At 38.8% G+C, this 25,043-nt stretch overlaps 1 protein-coding gene across 6 annotated transcripts in view; it reads right to left on the reverse strand.

Annotated features, from left to right (window-relative positions):
• Window positions 1–25,043, reverse strand: part of Dhc64C (dynein heavy chain, cytoplasmic) — a 177,622-nt gene that overhangs the window by 120,754 nt on the left and 31,825 nt on the right. For 3 of the 6 annotated variants that reach the window (XM_053776935.2, XM_053776936.2, XM_053776934.2), the window contains exons 11-27: window positions 24,120–24,236; window positions 20,706–20,894; window positions 20,288–20,530; window positions 19,934–20,065; window positions 17,916–18,050; window positions 17,154–17,204; window positions 15,341–15,412; window positions 15,091–15,174; window positions 12,729–12,908; window positions 12,147–12,299; window positions 10,907–11,059; window positions 10,271–10,479; window positions 6,173–6,374; window positions 4,360–5,639; window positions 3,775–3,942; window positions 3,150–3,315; window positions 2,795–3,025 (exon numbers count right to left, since the gene is read on the reverse strand). In XM_053776935.2, the coding sequence (XP_053632910.1) occupies window positions 2,795–3,025; window positions 3,150–3,315; window positions 3,775–3,942; window positions 4,360–5,639; window positions 6,173–6,374; window positions 10,271–10,479; window positions 10,907–11,059; window positions 12,147–12,299; window positions 12,729–12,908; window positions 15,091–15,174; window positions 15,341–15,412; window positions 17,154–17,204; window positions 17,916–18,050; window positions 19,934–20,065; window positions 20,288–20,530; window positions 20,706–20,894; window positions 24,120–24,236 (3,765 nt within the window). The remainder of the gene's footprint in view (window positions 1–2,794; window positions 3,026–3,149; window positions 3,316–3,774; window positions 3,943–4,359; window positions 5,640–6,172; window positions 6,375–10,270; window positions 10,480–10,906; window positions 11,060–12,146; window positions 12,300–12,728; window positions 12,909–15,090; window positions 15,175–15,340; window positions 15,413–17,153; window positions 17,205–17,915; window positions 18,051–19,933; window positions 20,066–20,287; window positions 20,531–20,705; window positions 20,895–24,119; window positions 24,237–25,043) is intronic. The other 3 variants (XM_053776939.2, XM_053776938.2, XM_053776937.2) reach the window with 1 other exon arrangement.

Consider the following 25,043-nt stretch of genomic DNA (forward strand, 5'->3'; position numbering starts at 1 on the left):
TAATCATAGAATTGATGAAGGAAAAAAGGCGAGTGGTGTGTCGAGGTATATGTGGAGTCAAAAAACGTTATCTATGGAGGCAAAGAAGGGAATGTATGAAAGTATAGTAGTACCAACAATCTTATATGGGTGTGAAGCTTGGGTTGTGAATGCAGCAGCGAGGTGGTGGTTGGAGGCAGAGGAGATGTCCTGTCTAAGGGCAATGTGTGGTGTAAATATTATGCAGAAAATTCGAAGTGTGGAAATTAGGAGAAGGTGTGAAGTTAATAAAAGCATTAGTCAGAGGGCTGAAGAGGGGTTGTTGAGGTGGTTTGGTCATTTAGAGAGAATGGATCAAAGTAGATTGACATGGAGAGCATTTAAATCTGTAGGAGAAGGAAGGCGGGGTAGGGGTCGTCCTCGAAAAAGTTAGAAGGAAGGGGTAAGGGAGGTTTTGTGGGCGAGGGGCTTGGACTTCCAGCATGCGTGCATGAGCGTGTTCGATAGGAGTGAATGGAGATGAATGGTATTTGGGACCTGACGATCTGTTGGAGTGTGAGCAGGGTAATATTTAGTGAAGGGATTCAGGGAAACAGGTTATTTTTATACAGTGGACCCCCGCATACCGTTGGCCTTACATAACATTAAATCTGCATACCGATACATTTTATCGCTAAGATTTTGCCTCGCATACCGCTAAAAAACCCGCTCAACGCTGTTCGTCCGAGACGCGTCTAATGTGCGGCCTGAGCCAGCCTCACATGTTCCGCCGGTGGCATTGTTTACAAGCCAGCCTCCGCGGTAACATCCAAGCATACAATCGTAACATTTCGTATTATTACAGTGGTTTTGGTGATTTTATCTGCAAAATAAGTGACCATGGGCCCCAAGAAAGCTTCTAGTGCCAACCCTGTGGTAAAAAGGGTGAGAAATATTATCGAAATACTGTGGTACCATGGTCAACTGCTGATGCTGCTGCTGCTGTAGCACTGTCAGCTGCTGCTGCTGCTGCTGCTGTAGCACAGTCAGCTGCTGCTGCTGCTGCTGTAGCACAGTCAGCTGCTGCTGCTGCTGTAGCACAGTCAGCTGCTGCTGCTGCTGTAGCACAGTCAGCTGATGCTGCTGCTTCTGCTGTAGTAGTACCATCTGCTGCTGCTGCTGTAGTACCGTCTGCTGCTGCTGTACCATCATCTGCTGCTGCTGTAGCATTGTCTGCTGCTGCTGTAGCACTGTCAGCTGCTGCTGCTGCTGTAGCACCGTCAGCTGCTGCTGCTGCTGTAGCACCGTCAGCTGCTGCTGCTGCTGCTGTAGCACCGTCAGCTGCTGCTGCTGCAGCACCGTCAGCTGCTGCTGCTGTACCACCGTCAGCTGCTGCTGCTGTACCACCGTCAGCTGCTGCTGCTGCTGTTGTAGTACCGTCTGCTGCTGCTGTAGCATTGTCTACTGCTGCTGTAGCATTGTCTGCTGCTGCTGTTGCACTGTCAGCTGCTGCTGCTGCTGTAGCACCGTTGTTGGTGTGGCTTATTGAGAATACCAAGAAACAATCAACCCCAGAGGGTTAGCCACCCAGGATAACCCAAAAAAAGTGTGTCATCGAAGACTAACTTATTTCCATTGGGGTCCTTAATCTTGTCTCCCAGGATACAACCCACACCAGTCGACTAACACCCAGGTGAACAGGGAAAAACGCCTGGAACTAGTGCTCATATTGGTGAATTTAAAGCCAGCAAAGGTTGGTTTGAGAGATTTAAGAATTGTAGTGGCATACACAGTGTGATAAGGCCTGTTCTGGAAGAAAATGTCAAACAGGACCTACAGTACTCAGGAGGAAAAGGCACTCCCAGGACACAGTGTCTCATCAGTCATTGCTGCATCTTCAATAAAGGTAAGTGTCATTTATTCTTCATTTAGTAGAGTAGTACATGCACAATATATACTGTGCATGTACTACTCTACTATTGTGCTTGTACCCTTCTCTTTGTGTGTAGGAAAATGTATATTTCATGTGGTAAAAATTTTTTTTTCATACTTTTGGGTGTCTTGCATGGATTAATTTGATTTCCATTATTTCTTATGGGGAAAATTCATTCGCATAACGATAATTTCGCATAACAATGAGCTCTCATGAACGGATTAATATCGTTATGCGGGGGTCCACTGTATAGCCAGACCCGAGTCCTGGAAATGGGAAGTACAATGCCTGCACTCTAAAGGAGGGGTTTTGGGATATTAGCAGTTTGGAGGGATATGTTGTGTATCTTTATACGTATATGCTTCTAAACTGTTGTGTTCTGAGCACCTCTGCAAAAACAGTGATTATGTGTGAGTGTGGTGAAAGTGTTGAATGATGATGAAAGTATTTTCTTTTTGGGGATTTTCTTTCTTTTTGGGTCACCCTGCCTCAGTGGGAGACGGCCGACTTGTTGAAAAAAAAAAAAATTGGTAGAATTACTGACAATATGTTAAGTAAAAGGACACAAATGTAACTAATGTGACATTTTATTGTGGCAACATTTCACTCTCCAGGAGCTTTATCAAGCTGTTGCTAAAGCTCCTGGAGAGCGAAACATTGCCACAATAAAATGTCACATTAGATGCATTTGTGTCCTTTTACATGATACTTTAGTTTTGACTTGTACCTCAATCTTCCCTAATAATTCTAGGCTAAATTCCTTTTCATCCTTCAGAATCTCCCTACAGCAAAATGTCAATATAGTTAAATTCTTACTTCTCCATGCTCACTAAGATTTAGGCATGATTTACATTTAAATTCCTTACCTTACTCTTAATTTAATTTTAACAGCAATTAACTCACCTCTTCACTCCAAGAGATCTGCGCAGCCAATACAACAAGTTGTGCTTGATATTTGTCACACCATTGAAGATAGCTTGCTGTGTCAATGGGACCATGTTTAAACTGCTTGATATCTGCAACAGCTGCTGCTAAATTTTGGGCAAGTGTCATGCGCATCTCATATTCCACTTGCTTAAGCCACTCATTGATTTTTGGATAGTCCACTGTTGAAACTACCTTGTTGAATGGTACCTGAAAAAAAAAAAAAAATTATGCAAATCCCTATTACATCCAAGCTCTCACTACATTTTACTCTATTCATCACTGATCCAAATCTAGACAATAAAAATTCAGTGAACATAAAAACACTACCTACCATTTCACCTTCACGGGAAGCAATCCCAGTGACAATAGTTTCAGTTTCATCAAGGTTGATAGCAGTAACACCAGCAAACATTTTCTTGAAGTGCTTCTGAAGGCGAGGAATGTTCTTGCTATTACCAATGATTTCCAGCAAATCCTCATCTCCCACAAAGTAGAATCTGAAAACATTTTACATATGGTCAGGGTAACAACTGAAAGGGTAGGATAAAGAACAGATGAGCAAACATCCCCAACCAGCTACTGCAAATATCGATCTATATTACCTTGACAAATTACAATATGAAGCCACAGCTAATGAAAGTAATTTAAGCACAAAGAATAAAACAGACAATACCGTGAGTGGAACAATACACAAATACCTACATGGAGACAAACTTATGACTACATTTCAGTCCAATTTGGATCATTAATTAGTCACACAGAATAGTAAATGGACCAAGTGTGACCAAAACATCATAAGTTCGTCTCCGACGTGTGGCTTGTTTAAGTACAAAGATTTCATTCATGAGGCCATGTTAAAATACAAATAAAACAATCATTCATACATTTCAACAGTTTAGAAACCACTGCTATGTAGATAAATGATGTATTTCATTCCTTTTAAACACAAACCTTACCTTGGGAATGAGGACCTCTCTCGCTCTAAATACTCTCCAAGTGCCTTCTGAATTTTGCCCAGAAGATCTGCCAAACGCTCTAAGGAACGCTGAACGCCTTGAATATTCAGCACATCCATCACCATAGGAGATTTACTGACCTTCTTCATCAGGTTTAAGAACTCTGTGCTAAATGCATAGAAAAATTAAGTGTCTTAGTTTTCTTGAAGCATATGAAAAATAAATTTTCCCAAAAACATTCCCTACTTATTTCCTCCAAGGCTATACTTCCAATGCAATGTAAAAAAAAAAAAAAAATCAATAGTACTGTACTTTTATTTTCACTGCATTACAGTATTACACGATGAATGTATCATAAATTGTGCAAAGTAGAATTTTAAACCTTTTCTGGCAAATTGTTCTCAATTCTCTGGTCCAAATTCATTTCAGCTACATTATAATCACAATTATAATGAGATTCAGTGGGAAAATGAACCCTTCCAAACTGTGCCCTGATTATAGGTCCTTTTCTGGAAATGAACCATGACAATGAAAGGGGAGATTTCCTACATATCCTTCAAACAATGAAAGCTCATCCAAACTTACCTAATACTGCCAAAACGTGATGTTTCTACTGGTAATAGGGCTTTGATGTCCGAAGAGCCAGAGAAGATTCCCTCAAGATACACCCATCGTCGCTGAACATCAATCCAAACGTCAAACACTGCATTAATGCGATTCAGCTTTTCTTCCCAAGTGAGTGCTTCTTCCTCAAACTCTCTGTAGTATGGAGAGAGTTTCATGGCTGCCACGGAATTTATGTGCTCCTTGACCTTATTGAAAAGGTCATCCCAGCCTCGAATAAGTTTACATTTATTCTGATAGTTGATGAGGTCCAGCTCATAGCTCTGCCAAGATTCACGCACCTGTTTGAGGAACTCTTCCAATGCCATTTCTCCTTGAGCAGTAATAATAACATTCTTTATAACAGCTTCATTCCTCATTAGGTCAACATCCCAAACTTGTCCCAAAGTAAGGTCACTCAACACCCAGTTGACATGCAACTGCTTCATCAAGGTCTTCCAATGCCTTTCCTTGAGGGCATCACTCTTCAATTCAACAATAGTCATGTTTACTTTGGTGTAACCCTGTAGAAGCCTCTTGACAAACTCGTAGCTTGAATACTGACGCAAACGAGCAGGCAAGTCCTTCATCTGAGTGAGGAGGTGATCCAGCTGGGCTCGAAGCTTACGTGGTTGTACTGACAACCAAGGCTTCTCTTTCATCTCATCAATCTGCTCCCAAATCTTAGCTAGCTCAGCCCAAACACCTTTAAGATCTTGAAGTTCTTCAAATGCCACTGTCATTCGGTCTTCCGAAGTATTAAGAGCACCTGGTTCTTGTAATTCCAAGGCTTCCTTGGCCTTGGCAACATTATCACGATCATCCTTTAATCGTGTAAACTTACTTTCATACAGTGTGAGACGTTGCAGAGCCTCATCTGGACGCAAGTGTCCTTCGACCGGTTTTCCATGCTCCCAGTCTTGAAGGAAATCATTTGTTCTGGATTCCACAGCTTTGTCTTCAGCAACAATCTTCAGTTGCAGTGATGCCACCTGTGTCTGAATGCTAGAATCTTTGCGTCGAATGATCTCATTAAAGGCTCCCCATTCACCTTCAATGTTGTCAACATGAAGCCACTGATTTGGGAACTGGAACCTTTGACGCTCCAATATACGTTGGCCCTCTTTGTACATATCAACGTGTTTCTCCCAGGATTTCATCTTGCGCTTCAATGATTGTACATATGTGATGAGTGTTACAGCATCAGAGGTACTAGCTGCATCAATGCTCTGTTGTTCCAGCTCACTCCTACTTTTTGATACCTGTAAAAAGTAAAAATTTTAGTATAAATCTATTAAGATTTTCCATTTTGCACTTACTGAATATTGAGTAATATTTTGAAATTGCCATCTTTCCTTTATTCTACATTACTGGCAATTTTTGGTCATTTTGTGGTAAAACCAGCACAGCCAGAAAGTGCTAGACAACTCAAAGCCTAACATATGACAAAATGATCAAGCAGATATTGAATTTCGAAGATAGTACACTTCTGTCATACTCAAGAATTTACATTCTTCCCATTTTAGCCAAGACAATTTATTTTAAAAAGTGCAAATTTTATCCGAAGTACATCATAAGGCTGAACACTAGAATAATTTTAGAAAGTACAGAAGTATTTTCATCATGTTACCTTCCATTGCAACCTATCATACTCCTTATTCCAATAATATTTCTGGAAGAGAACTAAAAATATAGCCCTAATAAAATTAAATATTTGTGACCTATTCATACATCTACCAAAAATAGATGAAAAGTTAATTTGCTCACACTGACATATACAAAAAAGTACACATACTTGTGCATGGAAATGTGTCATCTCTTGTCCAAGAAGTTGACCAAATTTGCTAAGAACATCTTTGTGCCATGAATCATACTTCAAAGACACTTTGCTTTGAACCTTTGTGTAATCCACCACAATAGGACCAAAGCTGCGTCTCGTGTCTGAAGTATCAAAGGTTGTTCGGCACTGTTTGATGTCTTGCAGTAACTTCATCCACCTGTGAGTAAACATTCCCACAATTAAAATATAATACTGAGTGAAGTAAGCTGTTGAGTAACAGATGTAGAACTCCTAATATTAATGGTTTGATTAACAAGTTTAGGCTAAAAGTATGGCTTCTGATGTAAACTGGAGGCACAACACTGACAAGCAGTTATAATAGTACAATATTTCACCCAAGGAAGAAGGGGCAGAGACCTTTTAAAATACTATGCATGAAAGAGCTTGCCAGTTGTTGCGGCCCCTGCCAAACTAGCGGTTAAATAGTTAACCTGCCGGCCGGCAGTACCACTGGGTGCGTCATCAAACCCAATGTGGGGGCTGCTGAGCCGGCCTTAGAGCAGTAAGAGCCTGAGTGCCTCACGGTACACACCTAAGCAGTAGGTACCTGACCACCGAAGGGTACACGTCTACTGGCTTTAGTAACAGTATGTACCAGAGCGCCTCGCTGTACACACCTAAGCAGTAGGTACCTGACCACCGAAGGGTACACGTCTACTGGCTTTAGAAATATTATGTACCAGAGCGCCTCGCTGTACACACCTAAGCAGTAGGTACCTGACCACCGAAGGGTACACGTCTACTGGCTTTAGTAACAGTATGTACCAGAGCGCCTCGCTGTACACACCTAAGCAGTAGGTACCTGACCACCGAAGGGTACACGTCTACTGGCTTTAGAAATATTATGTACCTGAGCGCCTCGCTGTACACACCTAAGCAGTAGGTACCTGACCACCGAAGGGTACACGTCTACTGGCTTCAACATTAAGTACCTGAACTCCTCAGGGTACACGTCTATGCAGTAGGTACCTGACCACCGAATCGTACCTATCTACTGGCGTTAGAAGAACCGCTCACCGCAGCTCACTGAGTCTGTTGGCCTCAGTTACTTGACGGCCGCATTCAGTGAGCTTGCAGCATGGTGTTCGGCTAGCGGTGTGTCAACCGCCTTTGGAGAGGATTTACTGGACTACCGGTGATGTCTGTGGACTCACCGTCTACGTTGATCAACTGTGGGCCGGAGTCGTCAGATGCTGTTTAGTGGGACATTACATGAAGAAAAGGTTGGAGTGTTACACTGAACTGGGCCAGGACCGTAGTGTGACACTGAGGGACGTACGATGGAGTGGAACACTGAGATATGCACAGGACCGTAGTGGAACACTGAGATGAAAAGGGTGTCGTGGGACACTGAAGATGGCCTGGTTGTAGTGTACACTGAACAGTGTCGTGTGACTGACTTCGTGTCGTGAGAGGCAGTTGATTGTAATTTATTATTATAAAAATGTTATTTATAATTTATTGTTTTAGCATAGAGATATATATATATAGTGACAGTAGTGTCAAGAGTTGTACCCTGTGTAGGGTTATTAATTATATTTTAGTAAAATGCTGATTATAATTTATTATAGTAACATGTACATATTATTATATCATAGTTCAAATACCTCTAGACCAAAGATAGTTGATTTATATATATTAAAGATTAATTGATTTTAATGTGTGTATTTGTGTATCCCGAACTCTTTATTACAAAAGGAGTAAATCTTACCGTCTTCATTTAAAAATTACTTTTTTTTGTAATATATGAGTGGCCTGTCCGGGAGGATAATGATTATCTAGAATGATTTCTGGACGATCATATCCGGGATGACGGTTCGGGATACATATTACATTGATCTTTGTGTGTCGGTCCTTTTGTGGTGGGGGTGTTGCGGCCCCTGCCAAACTAGCGGTTAAATAGTTAACCTGCCGGCCGGCAGTACCACTGGGTGCGTCATCAAACCCAATGTGGGGGCTGCTGAGCCGGCCTTAGAGCAGTAAGAGCCTGAGTGCCTCACGGTACACACCTAAGCAGTAGGTACCTGACCACCGAAGGGTACACGTCTACTGGCTTTAGTAACAGTATGTACCAGAGCGCCTCGCTGTACACACCTAAGCAGTAGGTACCTGACCACCGAAGGGTACACGTCTACTGGCTTTAGAAATATTATGTACCAGAGCGCCTCGCTGTACACACCTAAGCAGTAGGTACCTGACCACCGAAGGGTACACGTCTACTGGCTTTAGTAACAGTATGTACCAGAGCGCCTCGCTGTACACACCTAAGCAGTAGGTACCTGACCACCGAAGGGTACACGTCTACTGGCTTTAGAAATATTATGTACCTGAGCGCCTCGCTGTACACACCTAAGCAGTAGGTACCTGACCACCGAAGGGTACACGTCTACTGGCTTCAACATTAAGTACCTGAACTCCTCAGGGTACACGTCTATGCAGTAGGTACCTGACCACCGAATCGTACCTATCTACTGGCGTTAGAAGAACCGCTCACCGCAGCTCACTGAGTCTGTTGGCCTCAGTTACTTGACGGCCGCATTCAGTGAGCTTGCAGCATGGTGTTCGGCTAGCGGTGTGTCAACCGCCTTTGGAGAGGATTTACTGGACTACCGGTGATGTCTGTGGACTCACCGTCTACGTTGATCAACTGTGGGCCGGAGTCGTCAGATGCTGTTTAGTGGGACATTACATGAAGAAAAGGTTGGAGTGTTACACTGAACTGGGCCAGGACCGTAGTGTGACACTGAGGGACGTACGATGGAGTGGAACACTGAGATATGCACAGGACCGTAGTGGAACACTGAGATGAAAAGGGTGTCGTGGGACACTGAAGATGGCCTGGTTGTAGTGTACACTGAACAGTGTCGTGTGACTGACTTCGTGTCGTGAGAGGCAGTTGATTGTAATTTATTATTATAAAAATGTTATTTATAATTTATTGTTTTAGCATAGAGATATATATATATAGTGACAGTAGTGTCAAGAGTTGTACCCTGTGTAGGGTTATTAATTATATTTTAGTAAAATGCTGATTATAATTTATTATAGTAACATGTACATATTATTATTATATCATAGTTCAAATACCTCTAGACCAAAGATAGTTGATTTATATATATTAAAGATTAATTGATTTTAATGTGTGTATTTGTGTATCCCGAACTCTTTATTACAAAAGGAGTAAATCTTACCGTCTTCATTTAAAAATTACTTTTTTTTGTAATACCAGTGAACTTCCAGCAAAAAGTGTACATCACTTTTTCTTTCAGTAAATTTTGAGTAACCCACCCTACTATATTTAAGGGCAATAAGTGCACAGTCAGTTCATAGGTTTTTGCATAAAGATGAAAAATACTCCAATGTAGATTCAATTTGGTATGAAGGGTTAAGTACAAGCCAGGATATAAACTGACCCCATGATTCTGAACATTCAATGGCAATATCTGATACAGACAATGACCCAAAACTGCAGAACCCTACTTAGGGATCAATACAGCATTACTTTTATTTTTTTTTAACACTAGCCATCTCTCACTGAGGTAGAGTGAAAAAAAAAAAAAACTTTCACCATCATTTACTCTATCACTCTTGCCAGAGGTACACCAATACTACAGTTCAGATACCCCACCAAACTGCAAATATCTCCACCCCTTTCAAGTGCTGGATTCCTACCTTGCTCTCACTTCCACAGTAAATCCACCAAAAACCACTTCAATTCTCACTTATCTAATATACTCACCCATGCCTGCTAAATACTCAAGCCCCTCAAACTCATCAGATTCCTTTACCAGTTCCCTCCAACCATTCCTAGGAAGGCCCCTACCCTTCTATTCCACCAAAGATTTATATACTATCATCTTATCCCTCTAGGGTAAGCCACAAATCAATCAATTAGTTTTCCACTGGTTTAAGCTAAATAATGAAAATGATTGATGCAGAGCTTTATCTAAGTTGGAAGAAAGAAGCAGACTTGATAAGGATCTGTCCATTATCTTCCACACTACAGCAAAAATAAAAAAATACACAATTGCTATGGCACAATACTAAACTTACTTGGCAACATCTTCTCCAAGCTGACCATACAGATGGTCAGGCTGCAAATCCCAGAGTGCTTGATACTGCAACCACTCTTTAACATAGTTGGTCACCTCAAATACAACCATGTCAACAGCATGATAAGCAGCTTTTATGTATACATGCTCATCAGGAAGCTTGGTTAGCAAATTCCTGTATACCTGAGTAGTTGGGCGATCTAAACCAACCTGTGGAGAATTAATTTGCAATTTCAATAATGTACTTACCATAATACTGAATAAATATTTAATGAATTTTTAATGAATATCAAGAGATGAACTAGTTAAAACTTTTGCAACTGTCTCTATTCACATCAGACTTGGTAACAAAACCTGCTAGCTACCCATCACAACTTAACAGCTTTATTAATTTGTACTGAATATTTGCTAGTAATAAAATGGGTAAAGAAAATTTAAGTGAGCATGAATATCATCTCTTGCCCAACCACAGTCAAAACTGGAATTTCTTCCACTTTCCTCTCACTAGAGTCCATGAAAAGGCTATCTCTTCAGGTCTCACATGTCTTCGCCCAGTCATTTGAATGACAGCCTCCCTATCCTTCCTCTCCTCTTATTTGCGTCCATGTACGCTAATGCAGTTTAATATTTCCCATACCTGGTAGCGTGTACTCTGTATACGATTTTGGCTGGTCACTATTGCTTGCCAACTGAAAAACTGCTGCATGATTTGATAACGTGCTTCTTCAATGGTTGGATGCATGTACATTGTCTGGTTGGTGATACGAACTTCTTGCACAACTTGAGTAATCTGTACAAGAAAAATATAAATTATAGGGACTTAAAAAATCCAAACCAATTTTTACCAAACTTGCTTAACTAATGTAAAAAAATATTTAAATATATATTTTTTATTATTATTATTATCACACCGGCCGATTCCCACCAAGGCAGGGTGGCCCGAAAAAGAAAAACTTTCACCATCATTCACTCCATCACTGTCTTGCCAGAAGGGTGCTTTACACTACAGTTTTTAAACTGCAACATTAACACCCCTCCTTCAGAGTGCAGGCACTGTACTTCCCATCTCCAGGACTCAAGTCCGGCCTGCCGGTTTCCCTGAATCCCTTCATAAATGTTACTTTGCTCACACTCCAACAGCACGTCAAGTATTAAAAACCATTTGTCTCCATTCACTCCTATCAAACACGCTCATGCATGCCTGCTGGAAGTCCAAGCCCCTCGCACACAAAACCTCCTTTACCCCCTCCCTCCAACCCTTCCTAGGCCGACCCCTACCCCGCCTTCCTTCCACTACAGACTGATACACTCTTGAAGTCATTCTGTTTCGCTCCATTCTCTCTACATGTCCGAACCACCTCAACAACCCTTCCTCAGCCCTCTGGACAACAGTTTTGGTAATCCCGCACCTCCTCCTAACTTCCAAACTACGAATTCTCTGCATTATATTCACACCACACATTGCCCTCAGACATGACATCTCCACTGCCTCCAGCCTTCTCCTCGCTGCAACATTCATCACCCACGCTTCACACCCATATAAGAGCGTTGGTAAAACTATACTCTCATACATTCCCCTCTTTGCCTCCAAGGACAAAGTTCTTTGTCTCCACAGACTCCTAAGTGCACCACTCACTCTTTTTCCCTCATCAATTCTATGATTCACCTCATCTTTCATAGACCCATCCGCTGACACGTCCACTCCCAAATATCTGAATACGTTCACCTCCTCCATACTCTCTCCCTCCAATCTGATATTCAATCTTTCATCACCTAATCTTTTTGTTGTCCTCATAACCTTACTCTTTCCTGTATTCACCTTTAATTTTCTTCTTTTACACACCCTACCAAATTTTAAGCAGCAAATAATATTTAACCTTTGGATCTCCTCCTGGTTTATGAGTTGGTTTGTCTGGTGTATCAGTATCCATAGGAATGTCAATATCCTCATCTTTCTGTCTCTGCCCCTGCAGTGCTGAAGTCCATGCCTGCATACCAGCCTGAAGACGTCCTGCCAACTTTTTCTCAACCTACATGTAGGAAAATTCAAATGGTTATCATAATTACCTTAAAAATAGTCATTTAAATATATTCAGTGTATTTTATCAAAAATACTCCCTACCCTCATACCTGTCAGCATATTTGAATATCCAAGGCCAAGAGTGCTTAGAAAATATCCACCTCTGTATTTATTTAAAAGTAAATAAAGAACAGCAAGTCTTGCTACTTGATATAATGTTAATAGACCTCTGTCTTTTTCATCTATACTCATTATTGGTGTAATGCTTCCCTCCCTGAATGAGCATTACTTAATGATTTGCACCTAGTCACTCTCCTCCATGAGTACCCAGAATACAAATCAGGAAGGCAGCCTTCAAAATCAAAGCTACCATCTCCAAAGCTATACTATCTATATAACACAGTATACTACAAATTATCAATTTAAAAAAGAAACTCACCTGTTCATCAAGTCGCTGCACCCAAATGTGAAGGTTGGAGTACTGATGCAATGACAAGTCGTCTACAGCTTTCTGGATCTTGTTGAGAATCTCGGCAAATGTGAAATGTGCATACTGGCAAGTATCGAGTGACCTCACATCAATATCTAGCTGTTCTTCCAGTACAAGCAAGTCATCCACCTATGGATTTAAAGTTGTGTCAAATTTAATAGCACTAAGTTATTAAACTGAATGTAGTGGTGAACAAGTAAACAAGAAAGGGTTGGCAGTGTTGGAAATGTAATGAGAAAAACAGTGAATATAGTTCAAAAAATGTGACCAAATAAACAGTGAAATCAGAAAAAAGTGAAAAAGTCTACTTGTCAACAAAAGAAGTAAGATGGTGTTAGCTAAGACTGGTAAGTAGCAGTGGTAATTAACAAGAGACAAGAGGACTGATAGTTCAAGAATCAGAGATTTATAAATGTGACAAAGGATACTGAAGGATAAAATCATGACTGGGAGGTAACTACCAAAATATGATAAAGCAACAAGTAATTAGTCAAACAAAATTCAACTAATATGATCTAAAAGGTATAGAGAACTAAAAAAGATATAAACAGTGATAAAGGATGCAATCAGAAGGGAAAAAGACGGAGGGAGGAGTACACTACCAACAAAGACAACCAACAACAATAGTAGTAAGAATATGGATAAATATACATTAGATGCAAGTAAAGCATCTTTGCATAAATTATAAATAACAATGTCTTTCTGGAGAATACTTCCCGGTAAAAGTAGGTCTTAGACAGGGATGTGTAATGTCACCATGGTTGTTTAATATATTTATAGATGGGGTTGTAAAAGAAGTAAATGCTAGGGTGTTCGGGAGAGGGGTGGGATTAAATTATGGGGAATCAAATTCAAAATGGGAATTGACACAGTTACTTTTTGCTGATGATACTGTGCTTATGGGAGATTCTAAAGAAAAATTGCAAAGGTTAGTGGATGAGTTTGAGAATGTGTGTAAAGGTAGAAAGTTGAAAGTGAACATAGAAAAGAGTAAGGTGATGAGGGTATCAAATGATTTAGATAAAGAAAAATTGGATATCAAATTGGGGAGGAGGAGTATGGAAGAAGTGAATGTTTTCAGATACTTGGGAGTTGACGTGTCGGCGGATGGATTTATGAAGGATGAGGTTAATCATAGAATTGATGAGGGAAAAAAGGTGAGTGGTGCGTTGAGGTATATGTGGAGTCAAAAAACGTTATCTATGGAGGCAAAGAAGGGAATGTATGAAAGTATAGTAGTACCAACACTCTTATATGGATGTGAAGCTTGGGTGGTAAATGCAGCAGCGAGGAGACGGTTGGAGGCAGTGGAGATGTCCTGTCTAAGGGCAATGTGTGGTGTAAATATTATGCAGAAAATTCGGAGTGTGGAAATTAGGAGAAGGTGTGGAGTTAATAAAAGCATTAGTCAGAGGGCAGAAGAGGGGTTGTTGAGGTGGTTTGGTCATTTAGAGAGAATGGATCAAAGTAGAATGACATGGAAAGCATATAGATCTATAGGGGAAGGAAAGAGGGGTAGGGGTCGTCCTCGAAAGGGTTGGAAAGAGGGGGTAAAGGAGGTTTTGTGGGTGAGGGGCTTAGACTTCCAGCAAGCGTGCATGAGCGTGTTAGATAGGAGTGAATGGAGACGAATGATACTTGGGACCTGACGATCTGTTGGAGTGTGAGCAGGGTAATATTTAGTGAAGGGATTCAGGGAAACCGGTTATTTTCATATAGTCGGACTTGAGTCCTGGAAATGGGAAGTACAATGCCTGCACTTTAAAGGAGGGGTTTGGGATATTGGCAGTTTGGAGGGATATGTTGTGTATCTCTATACGTATATGCTTCTAAGCTGTTATATTCTGAGCACCTCTGCAAAAGCAGTGATAATGTGTGAGTGTGGTGAAAGTGTTGAATGATGATGAAAGTATTTTCTTTTTGGGGATTTTCTTTCTTTTTTGGGTCACCCTGCCTCGGTGGGAGGCGACCGACTTGTTGAAAAAAAAAAAAAAAAAAAAAAAAAAAAAATGTCTTTCTAAGGCGTGAAAGGAGTCATATAGAAAAGATTACAAAAAACGACAGACACCAGAACACTGGTAGTTATGAAAATATCCAGAACTCTTACCAAGTACATGCACCATGCAAAACACATCAGTAAATTATACAAATTGCCAAACTGCTGAGAGAAAGGTCTATATGAAAAACCAAATCAAGCCACATCCCATTTTCAATTAGATGCTCATTTGAGAATTATGCTATAGACTGAAGTTATGCAACACTAAAGGAAGATCACTGAAAGCAGTACCATTAATATTCTGAACCAACCCACCTTCTCTTGGAAGCTGAAGACACACTCTGCAAGACGTTGTACATAGGGGTCCAATTTGTACGACTCCCAAACCAATGACATACCCTATAAGGAAAAACCAATGCTATCAACAATTTTCAACTTAAATACTGTGCTCTTTTGCTATTCCATTTCTGTAATTAATATTTAATACTGGATTACATTAAATCTAAAATTTATAATTAATGTATAAAAGTAAAGGTATTGTATTACAATAGCATTTTTAATTTACCTCTGAAACCAATCCCTGAACCTCCTTCCTCATTCCTGCTACAAGCAGCAGTATGTTGGTCTTGTCTTCCATCTGTAATAATTATACGAATAGAGTTATTTATGAAAAAAATTATGAAAATAATTGCCAAAACTTGAAAAACCTGCTTGATAAAAAAACGATTAAGGCATAATCTATGTAATTCTCTATGTTAATAATTAATTATCCTAGTATTAACGACAAATAATTAATTACTTTACAGTATATGACAAACTAAGAATTAGAACAAACTTTAATAGCAATATCATAACAGTCCATAAAATCTACCTTTAAGGTTACCTACAAAAAAAGAAGCTATGCTTAGTGTTATCTTAAATCTAAGTAATGTATATTTAAAGGCAATGAATTCTAGTTCTGGTTTACCCTTTCTTTGAACACATTAAAACCTCATGCTGGTTAAGCAGTAGCAATAAAAACTAATAACCAGCCAATACTAGTCATTATATACGAATGTTAATATCAGTTCACACGCCACTGTTCCGGGCCTGAACCTCTTATTGTACACCATCTGAGTGAAGACTAGCAAGGCATTGTGGCTAAATTTATAACCACACAAATCCAGCATGCACGCCCCTAACAGTGTTAGTAATCCACCATGCAAATCACCTCAATTAAGTCTTAATACATCTTACACAAAGTTTCATAAGTTACTGAACAAATATCCTCGTCACATCATGCGCAGCCACCAAACAGTGCTCCACCAAGCTCCATAACAGACAGGAGGGGGACGAAACGATAAAGAACAAAATTCAAATGTTAATTTTTCAATTTATTTACATTCATCAATCAATAGGCTTTCAGAGAAGGTTGACTTATCACATCATCTACAGGACCCAACAAAGCACTTACAAGCAAATTTGTTTTAATAACCTGTCAAAATATTGCATACTACTGGATACTAATTACAGACTTCTCACAGCCATGGGGTAATTAAGCAAGGACAACAGCAAAAGGTAAAGCCTCAGCATGGGATAGGCAGTCACATCACAGATGTCAACAATTTCCTAATTATTACATTTACTAAATTATATCCAAGAAATGAAGATTTAATTTTTGTATAATGTATATACTTGTACCAATTAACTGCCTCGCAGTGAATTTACTGAGAACAAAATAGAATGTTGAGTCTCTCAAGGCATACAAGAAAATATTTTTAAATTTTTTTATATCTACTTAATTTATATATATATACTGTACTAAGTATACATATACATATCTGGATATATATAATATATATAATATATATATATAAAATAATATATATATATATATATATATATATATATATATATATATATATATATATATATATATAATATATATATATATATATAATATATATATATATATATATATATATATATATATATATATATATATATATATATATATATATAAATAAAAGTCTGTGCTTATAGATCTATAATAAGCAGGGAAATAAGTGTATATGAGGGATGTTAAAAAGAGCAAAATCAGTGTGGAAATACATCAGACTATTGCCTCTGCCCTCACATGACATCCCAGCAGCTTCTATCAAGCTTTCAGTGATTCATGTCTGACAGGCTCTTAACATGCTTTTATTATTAATGAGCTCATCATTTAGTGACCCTTTAATCTCATTAGTAATAAACAGAGTATTTCCAGTAAAAATTTGTGTCATGTGAGGTGCAGCAAAGGTTTGGGATACAGTCAAGTGTTGTGATGGACGAGAGAGCGCGGTTATGGCAAGAGTTACACTGATGAAGCCACACAGATTCTGACAAGACGAACATACCAACAAGGACGCTTTGATGGCAGGGCTGTGTGGTCCACCCCGCGACAACAGCTGTGGTACCACCATAACATCAAAAATCATTACCAACAAGATAAACGTTGGTTTTCAGATTTGGCTAGTTAGTTGCATAAAATTTTAAAAGACTTTTTTCACAACTAAAAGTTTTGGGGAGGGGAGGGTTAAGTAAAGTAATTCGCTTAGTAAACACACTATACCATTCCAAAATATCCTAATCATATATCACCAAACGTATCTAGATTCGTTTTTGTCATTTTCTTACTAAATTTTAGTTAATGCAAACTGTTAATAACTTCTTTAATCTAGTATAATTTAAAGCACTATTTTTATATATCCTGTAAAGCCATAAGCTATAACCCTGTAAAACTATTATCTAAATGTAAGAAAGCAAGAGGCCTGCCCCATGATGCAAAAAGAAAAAAAAAAAAAAAGCCACTTCAAATATCAAAGAAAAACACTAGCCAGCATCTATTACAGCATTAGCAAGCTGGGTAAACTTCATTACACCACTTCAATTCACTTGAAGCTAACATTTACAATAACATTGTATTTGAAGTGGATTTTCTCTACAATGAAAAATAACTAGAGTCTGCAGTACCCTCAACTTAAATTTTTTGTTGTTGTCAATATATTCATGTCTCAATATATTCATGTCTCAATATTTACCAAATTTATTGAAAAGCAATGAGAGTACTGCAGCTATTATGAATTTTAAGTATTAATAATGGCTATCTATGCCCTTACCTTCTCCAAAGTTCTTTCATAAGTGCGAACACTCTCTATGAGGGAAATTGCAAATGGATACAGTTGATTGGCTTGATGTGCTTTGTTAACAATAGCTAACGGCACCCTGAAGCCAAGATTTTTCAGGTTCCGAACCTGAAATTTAAAAAAATAAAAAAATAGTTAGTTTTTTTTTTTTTTTTTTTTTCAACAAGTCGGCCGTCTCCCACTGAGGCAGGGTGACCCAAAAAAAGAAAGAAAATCCCCAAAAAGAAAATACTTTCATCATCATTAAACACTTTCACCACACTCGCACATTATCACTGTTTTTGCAGAGGTGCTCAGAATACAACAGTTTAGAAGCATACACATATAAAGATACACAGCATATCCCTCCAAACTGCCAATATCCCAAACCCCTCCTTTAAAGTGCAGGCATTGTACTTGCCATTTCCAGGACTCAAGTCCGACTATATGAAAATAACCGGTTTCCCTGAAATCCCTTCACTAAATATTACCCTGCTCACACTCCAACAGATCGTCAGGTCCCAAGTACCATTCGTCTCCATTCACTCCTAACACACTCACGCACGCTTGCTGGAAGTCCAAGCCCCTTGCCCACAAAACCTCCTTTACCCCCTCTCTCCAACCCTTTCGAGGACGACCCCTACCCCGCATTCCTTCCCCTATAGATTTATATGCTTTCCATGTCATTCTACTTTGATCCATTCTCTCTAAATGACCAAACCACCTCAACAACCCCTCTTCTGCCCTCTAATACTTTTATTAACTCCACACCTTTTCCTAATTCCCACACTCCGAATTTTCTGCATAATATTTACACCACACATTGCCCTTAAACAGGACATCTCCACTGCCTCCAACCGTCTCCTCACTGCTGCATTTACCACCCAAGCTTCACATCCATATAAGAGTGTTGGTACTACTATACTTTCATACATTCCCTTCTTTGCCTCCATAGATAACGCTTTTTGACTCCACATATACCTCAACGCACCACTCACCTTTTTTCCCTCATCAATTCTATGATTAACCTCATCCTTCATAAATCCATCCGCCGACACGTCAACTCCCAAGTATCTGAAAACATTCACTTCTTCCATACTCCTCCTCCCCAATTTGATATCCAATTTTTCTTTATCTAAATCATTTGACACCCTCATCACCTTACTCTTTTCTATGTTCACTTTCAACTTTCTACCTTTACACACATTCCCAAACTCATCCACTAACCTTTGCAATTTTTCTTTAGAATCTCCCATAAGCACAGTATCATCAGCAAAAAGTAACTGTGTCAATTCCCATTTTGAATTTGATTCCCCATAATTTAATCCCACCCCTCTCCCAAACACCCTAGCATTTACTTCCTTTACAACCCCATCTATAAATATATTAAACAACCATGGTGACATTACACATCCCTGTCTAAGACCTACTTTTACCGGGAAGTAGTCTCCCTCTCTTCTACACACCCTAACCTGAGCCTCACTATCCTCATAAAAACTCTTTACAGCATTTAATAACTTACCACCTATTCCATATACTTGCAACATCTGCCACATTGCTCCTCTATCCACTCTATCATATGCCTTTTCTAAATCCATAAATGCAATAAAAACTTCCCTATCTTTATCTAAATACTGTTCACATATATGCTTCAATGTAAACACCTGATCTACACATCCCCTACCCACTCTAAAACCTCCTTGCTCATCCGCAATCCTACATTCTGTCTTACCTCTAATTCTTTCAATTATAGCCCTACCGTACACTTTTCCTGGTATACTCAGTAAGCTTATTCCTCTATAATTTTTACAGTCTCTTTTGTCCCCTTTCCCTTTATATAAAGGGACTATACATGCTCTCTGTCAATCCCTAGGTACCTTCCCCTCTTTCATACATTTATTAAACAAAAGTACCAACCACTCCAACACTATATCCCCCCCTGCTTTTAACATTTCTGTCATGATCCCAAGCTTACATATTTTCATGAAAATGTTCTAAACTTCACTGCTCACCTCCTTGGAAAGTGTGATGATTTCAGGCAGAAAATTTACTTTTAATTTGCACTCATTTCCTTTACCAGTCTTTGATCGATGCATTTCTATTGCAAAGATGCGGCCTGAGACACCCAAATTGCGCTGCTGAACCTGAAAGAATTGAGGTATTCAAGAGAATGAAGCTTTTAGATTAGTACTAAGTAAAAGTCAACAATATATAAAATTTTTATAAATGTTTACTTACTTTATTATTGAACTGTAAAAGAAAATCAATTTCATATTGTATACCTGCCACATCCCTTTCATGATGGTAATGAAACAAGGCTCTAAGATAGCACAAGACGTATGTAATTTTATTACCATGAAACTTACCTTTCTTGCCCAGTCATCAAATATATCTTGAGTATTCAACTTGAGCCTGAAAGAATCTCCATCTCCTTTAAGCTTCTGTCCTTCAACATGGCTCTCCCATCCCTTGCCTAGAACATCCTCTACTCTCCTCATGTAAGCAGTTAGTTGACGATCTATCTGTTTGGCCCATATAATGGAGCCCGATACAGGAGGAATGTCTCGAACATGACTCATTCGACATGATTTGCTTTGAGGATACTGAACCTGAAAATAAACTATTAATTATACACACATTTAATGCCAACAAATGCAATTACAACCTAAACTGTATGAAAAACCTAGATTTAGTACACAAGTTAAATTCTGACATTTACAACAGCCAATATTTTTTTTTTACCTGTGACATACTAATATCACAATACAATAATGTAATATCTACCTTAAACTTTTCATGAAGGCTCTCAATGTCATCCTTCACTCGCTGAATGAGCTGAGTCTGATATTCTCTAATGGCACCTCGAATGTGAGGACGCACAAACAAGGCGTTAAAACGGGAAAATATGCGGAACATCTCATTGGCATTCTTGGCTGTACCCAACTGGTCTCTCAGGCGAGCAGTGATGCGAGTCTGAGTAATAAAATTTGATTAAAAGTGAAAAGTATTCATGTTCAATTTTCAATGACAATTTTTTTTTTTAACTCTTGCCATCTCCCACCAAGGTAGAACAACCATCCCAAATAAAAATATTCACCACTATACAGCCAATAGCTGTTTCCTGAGATTTAAACAGATATTGTCTACTCAGCAACTTCTAGGATGTATATGAAACCAAACAATGCTTCTTACATAATTACTTAACTTTAATCAGTAAACCTTAGTGAATTACATGACTGTACATTATGGATTTAGAAAAGGCTTATGACAGGGTGGATAGGAGAGTAATGTGGTAGATGTTGCAAGTGCATGGAATAGGTGGTAAGTTACTAAATGCTATAAAAGGTTTTTATGGGATAGTGAGGCTCAAGTTAGGGTGTGTAGGAGAGGGAGATTACTTTCCAGTAAAAGTAGGTCTTAGACAAGGATGCATAATGTCACTGTCATTATTTAACATTTGTAGGTGGGGTTGTAAGAGAAAAATGCTAGGGTGGGGAGAGGGGTGGGATTAAATTATGGGAGTTGACACAGTTATTTTTTGCTGATGATACTGCGCTTTTGGGAAATCCTGAAGAGAAGTTGCAAAGATTGTGGACGAGTTTGAGGGTGTGTGTAAGGACAGAGTTGAAAGTGAACATAAATAAGATTAATGTGATGAGGATGTCAAATTAGATATCAGATTGGAGGGAGGGAGTATGGAAGAAGTGAATGTGTTCAGATATTTGGGAGTAGACTTGCTGGCAGATGGGGTTATGAAAGACAAGGTAAATCATAGAGCTGATAAAGGGAAAAAAAGGTGGGTGACGCATTGAAGTATCTGCGCAGACAAAAAATTATCCATAGAGGCAGAAAAGAGAATGTACGAGAGTATAGTGGTACCAACACTCTTATATGGGTGTGGAGCATGGGTTCTGAATGTTACAACAAAAACGAGGCTAGAGGCAGTGGAGATGTGTCTAAGGGCAAAGTGTGACATAAATATTGTGTGGAAAATTCGTTGTGTGAAAATTAGGAGGTATGCAGTTACTAAAAGTATCATTCAGAGGGTTGAGGAGGGGTTGTTGAGGTGGTTTGGTCATTTAGAGATTTTATTTTTTATTAGCACATCGATGATAGAGCAAAATAGGATGACAGTGTAAATCTGTAGTGGAGGGAAGGAGAAGTAGGGACCATCCTAGGATAGGATGCAGGGAGGGAGTAAGAGAAGTTGTGTGAAAGAGGCTTGGATATACAGCAGGCATGCACTAGATAGGAGTGGAGATGAATGGTTTTAGGGTTTTGATAAGCAGTTGGAGTGTGAGAAGGGTAATATTTTGTGAAGGGATTTAGGGAAACTGGTTAGCTGGACTCGAGTCCTGGGGGTGGCGAGCACAATGCCTACACTTTAACCCTTTGAGGGTCGACAGGCCCTCTCTGAGACTCGTTCTCAGGGTCGGCCAAATTTAAAAAAAAAAAAAAAAAAAAATTCTTATGAAAAGATAAAGAATCTTTTCCCGATCATAATGACACCAAAATTATGAAATTTGATGGAAAACTTACGGAATTATGCTCTCGCAAAGCTAGCGGTCTCGGCGATGTTTACGCATCGGCGATTTTGCCACTTTGAGCCCCATTTTCGGCCAATTCTACTGCACTAGTCGACAAAAAACATGAATATTTCGCTAGAACTCTATTTTTTCTATCGAATGAGTGCAAGAAACCACCCATTTACCAATTTCAACTATCCAGTACAGTGGTCAGAATTTAGCAATTTTGCCAATTTCACACAAATTTCAAAATATGCCAATTTCCAAATAGGGTCCAGAATAAACAAGAAAGACATTCCTGGCACTAAAATGACATTTCCTTTGTTCATTAGTCATGTTTGAAGGCCCCTCTTACATTCTTTTGCTTTCCACTTTGAATTTTTATTCTCACAAAAAATAGAAGATTTACTGTTATGCAGACTACTGCATTAGTGTAAAAAATGGTATAAATAATACTGGCGCACTTGCAAAAGTGTGTATTGGACGCTTGGCATGATTTATTTACTTTTGAACTTAGGTAAAAATCGAACATTTCTGCTACTTTGAGCTCAATTTCAAAGTACTTTTCATTGTAAAACCAGTCAAAATCATCTCAATTTCTGTAATATGTCTTCCATTCTATAAAATGAGACCAAGAAAACTAGAATACAACAATAAATACCATACGAAAATACAGTGCAAAGTCGCTGTTTTATTCCAAAAAAACGGTTAAAGTTTTTTTTTTCTTATTATGCACTGTATGCTGCAGGATTTTTTTTATACTGTGCACACTGACCACATAGACCCATTCTTTCATATGTAGGCCTACCAGCTTTCTCCCACTAGATTTGAAGGCGCTAGAATTTAGGCGTACTAGTACGTCAAAAACCCTGGGTTGTAAGCCATACTAGTACAGCCGAAACCCTCAAAGGGTTAAAGGAGGGGTTTGGGATATTTGCCGTTTGGAGTGACAAACTGTCATATCTGCATGCCTCTGCAAAGACAGTGATTATGTGTGAATGATGGTGATGGCATTTCTTTTTCTGAGTCACCCTGCTTCAGTGGGAGATAGCCAGTGTTAAAAAAAAAAAAAAAATTGGCAAAGTATCAAGAACATGAATGTTCTCTTAATTTACTAATTAAAAGAATGCATTCATAATTAGTTAAATAATAAAGCTATTTCATACAGAGCAATTATCACTTAAACCCAAACCAGAAGCAATGTCATAATTATAAACATTTCATCACTCACTACACCTCAAGTCAGTATTACAGAAATGCTTCGCCATGTGTAATCTTATGTAGTGTAAAGGGCAATGTACAAATTCTTTTAAACACACTACCTGTCTCTTATCTTCATTCATTCAATAGCTGTCCTGCTAGAAATGAAAAGACATCACAATTCAAATGATCCTCTGAACTGCAATATCATCCCTTGAACCCTTCCTTCAGTTAGGGCACTATACTTCCCACTTCAAAGACTAAGTCCAGATAACCTGTTTTCCTGAATTTCTTGCTCACACTCCAACATTACATAAAGCTACAAAACCACTCATCTCCACTTACTCCATTCAAAAACACAAACACACACACACACCTGCTGAATACTTGAACACCTATTATTTAAAATAGCCATTCACAAAGGTCAAAATGTTACCATAGAGCAATGATTTATTTAATACATCACATTTACCTCTACACGGTCAATGCGCTCATCGTAACGCTTCAGAGCCGCTTCCCACATTTCTGTACCCTCTTTGCTAATATCAAGTCCGTCAACTTCTTTAACATTTTCATAGGCTAGATTAACCTGAAAAAATAAAAGACTATAGTTACTTTAGTTAATGATTTGCTAAGGCATAATGTAGAACGCTAATATGATTGATGCAGATAAAAGTTAGGCTCATGAGCGTTTCCTTTAGATATAATAATCCATATTACATAAGACATTAGATGGATGTCCTAAAGTTATCTTGAAAAAGGGTGACAAATGAGTAAGCTGAAATCAAATAACAATACAGATAAAGTAATCTGCTGATCTTGAAAGCTTTGTAAATGGAAACCTCAGAGTCAAATGTGCAATAAAAGTTTTCATAAAGAGTACTTGGCTTTATTGTGAAAAACCTGGTTAATAAAAAAATGATAAGTGAATCAAAGATAAAAAGCAGTTTTTTGAATTATAAAGACACAGAATAAGGAATTAAGATAAAAGGATTTATAGGAGAGTTATTTGTTTCATCATCACATGTATTAAGCCCTCTACTAACCTAGGGCAACCATTGGACACCACCTTTGACCAGCAGCACAATTTGATGTAATCAGTCAGTGAAATACAGGTAATTCATGTACCTATTATGTTCAGATATTAAGCCACTATACCTGACAAAGTACACAACAAATAACATTATTAATGTAATCAAATTATCAGAGTGTGGCACTAAATTGTAGAAGTCATCCTATCTTGGAAATAGGGGGTAAAAGTTTAATAGAGAGAAAGGGTAGAATGAATTACGTGGATTTGGAGCATCAAGGCAGCCCCATCCACTTAAGTATGCAGGGGGGGGGTAAAAAAGTGGTATTTTCAATGAAGATACGACTGCACATCATTAAAAACAAG

Source organism: Cherax quadricarinatus, chromosome 16, assembly GCF_038502225.1.
Source record: "Cherax quadricarinatus isolate ZL_2023a chromosome 16, ASM3850222v1, whole genome shotgun sequence".
In the NCBI taxonomy this organism is placed as follows: Eukaryota; Metazoa; Arthropoda; class Malacostraca; order Decapoda; family Parastacidae; genus Cherax; species Cherax quadricarinatus.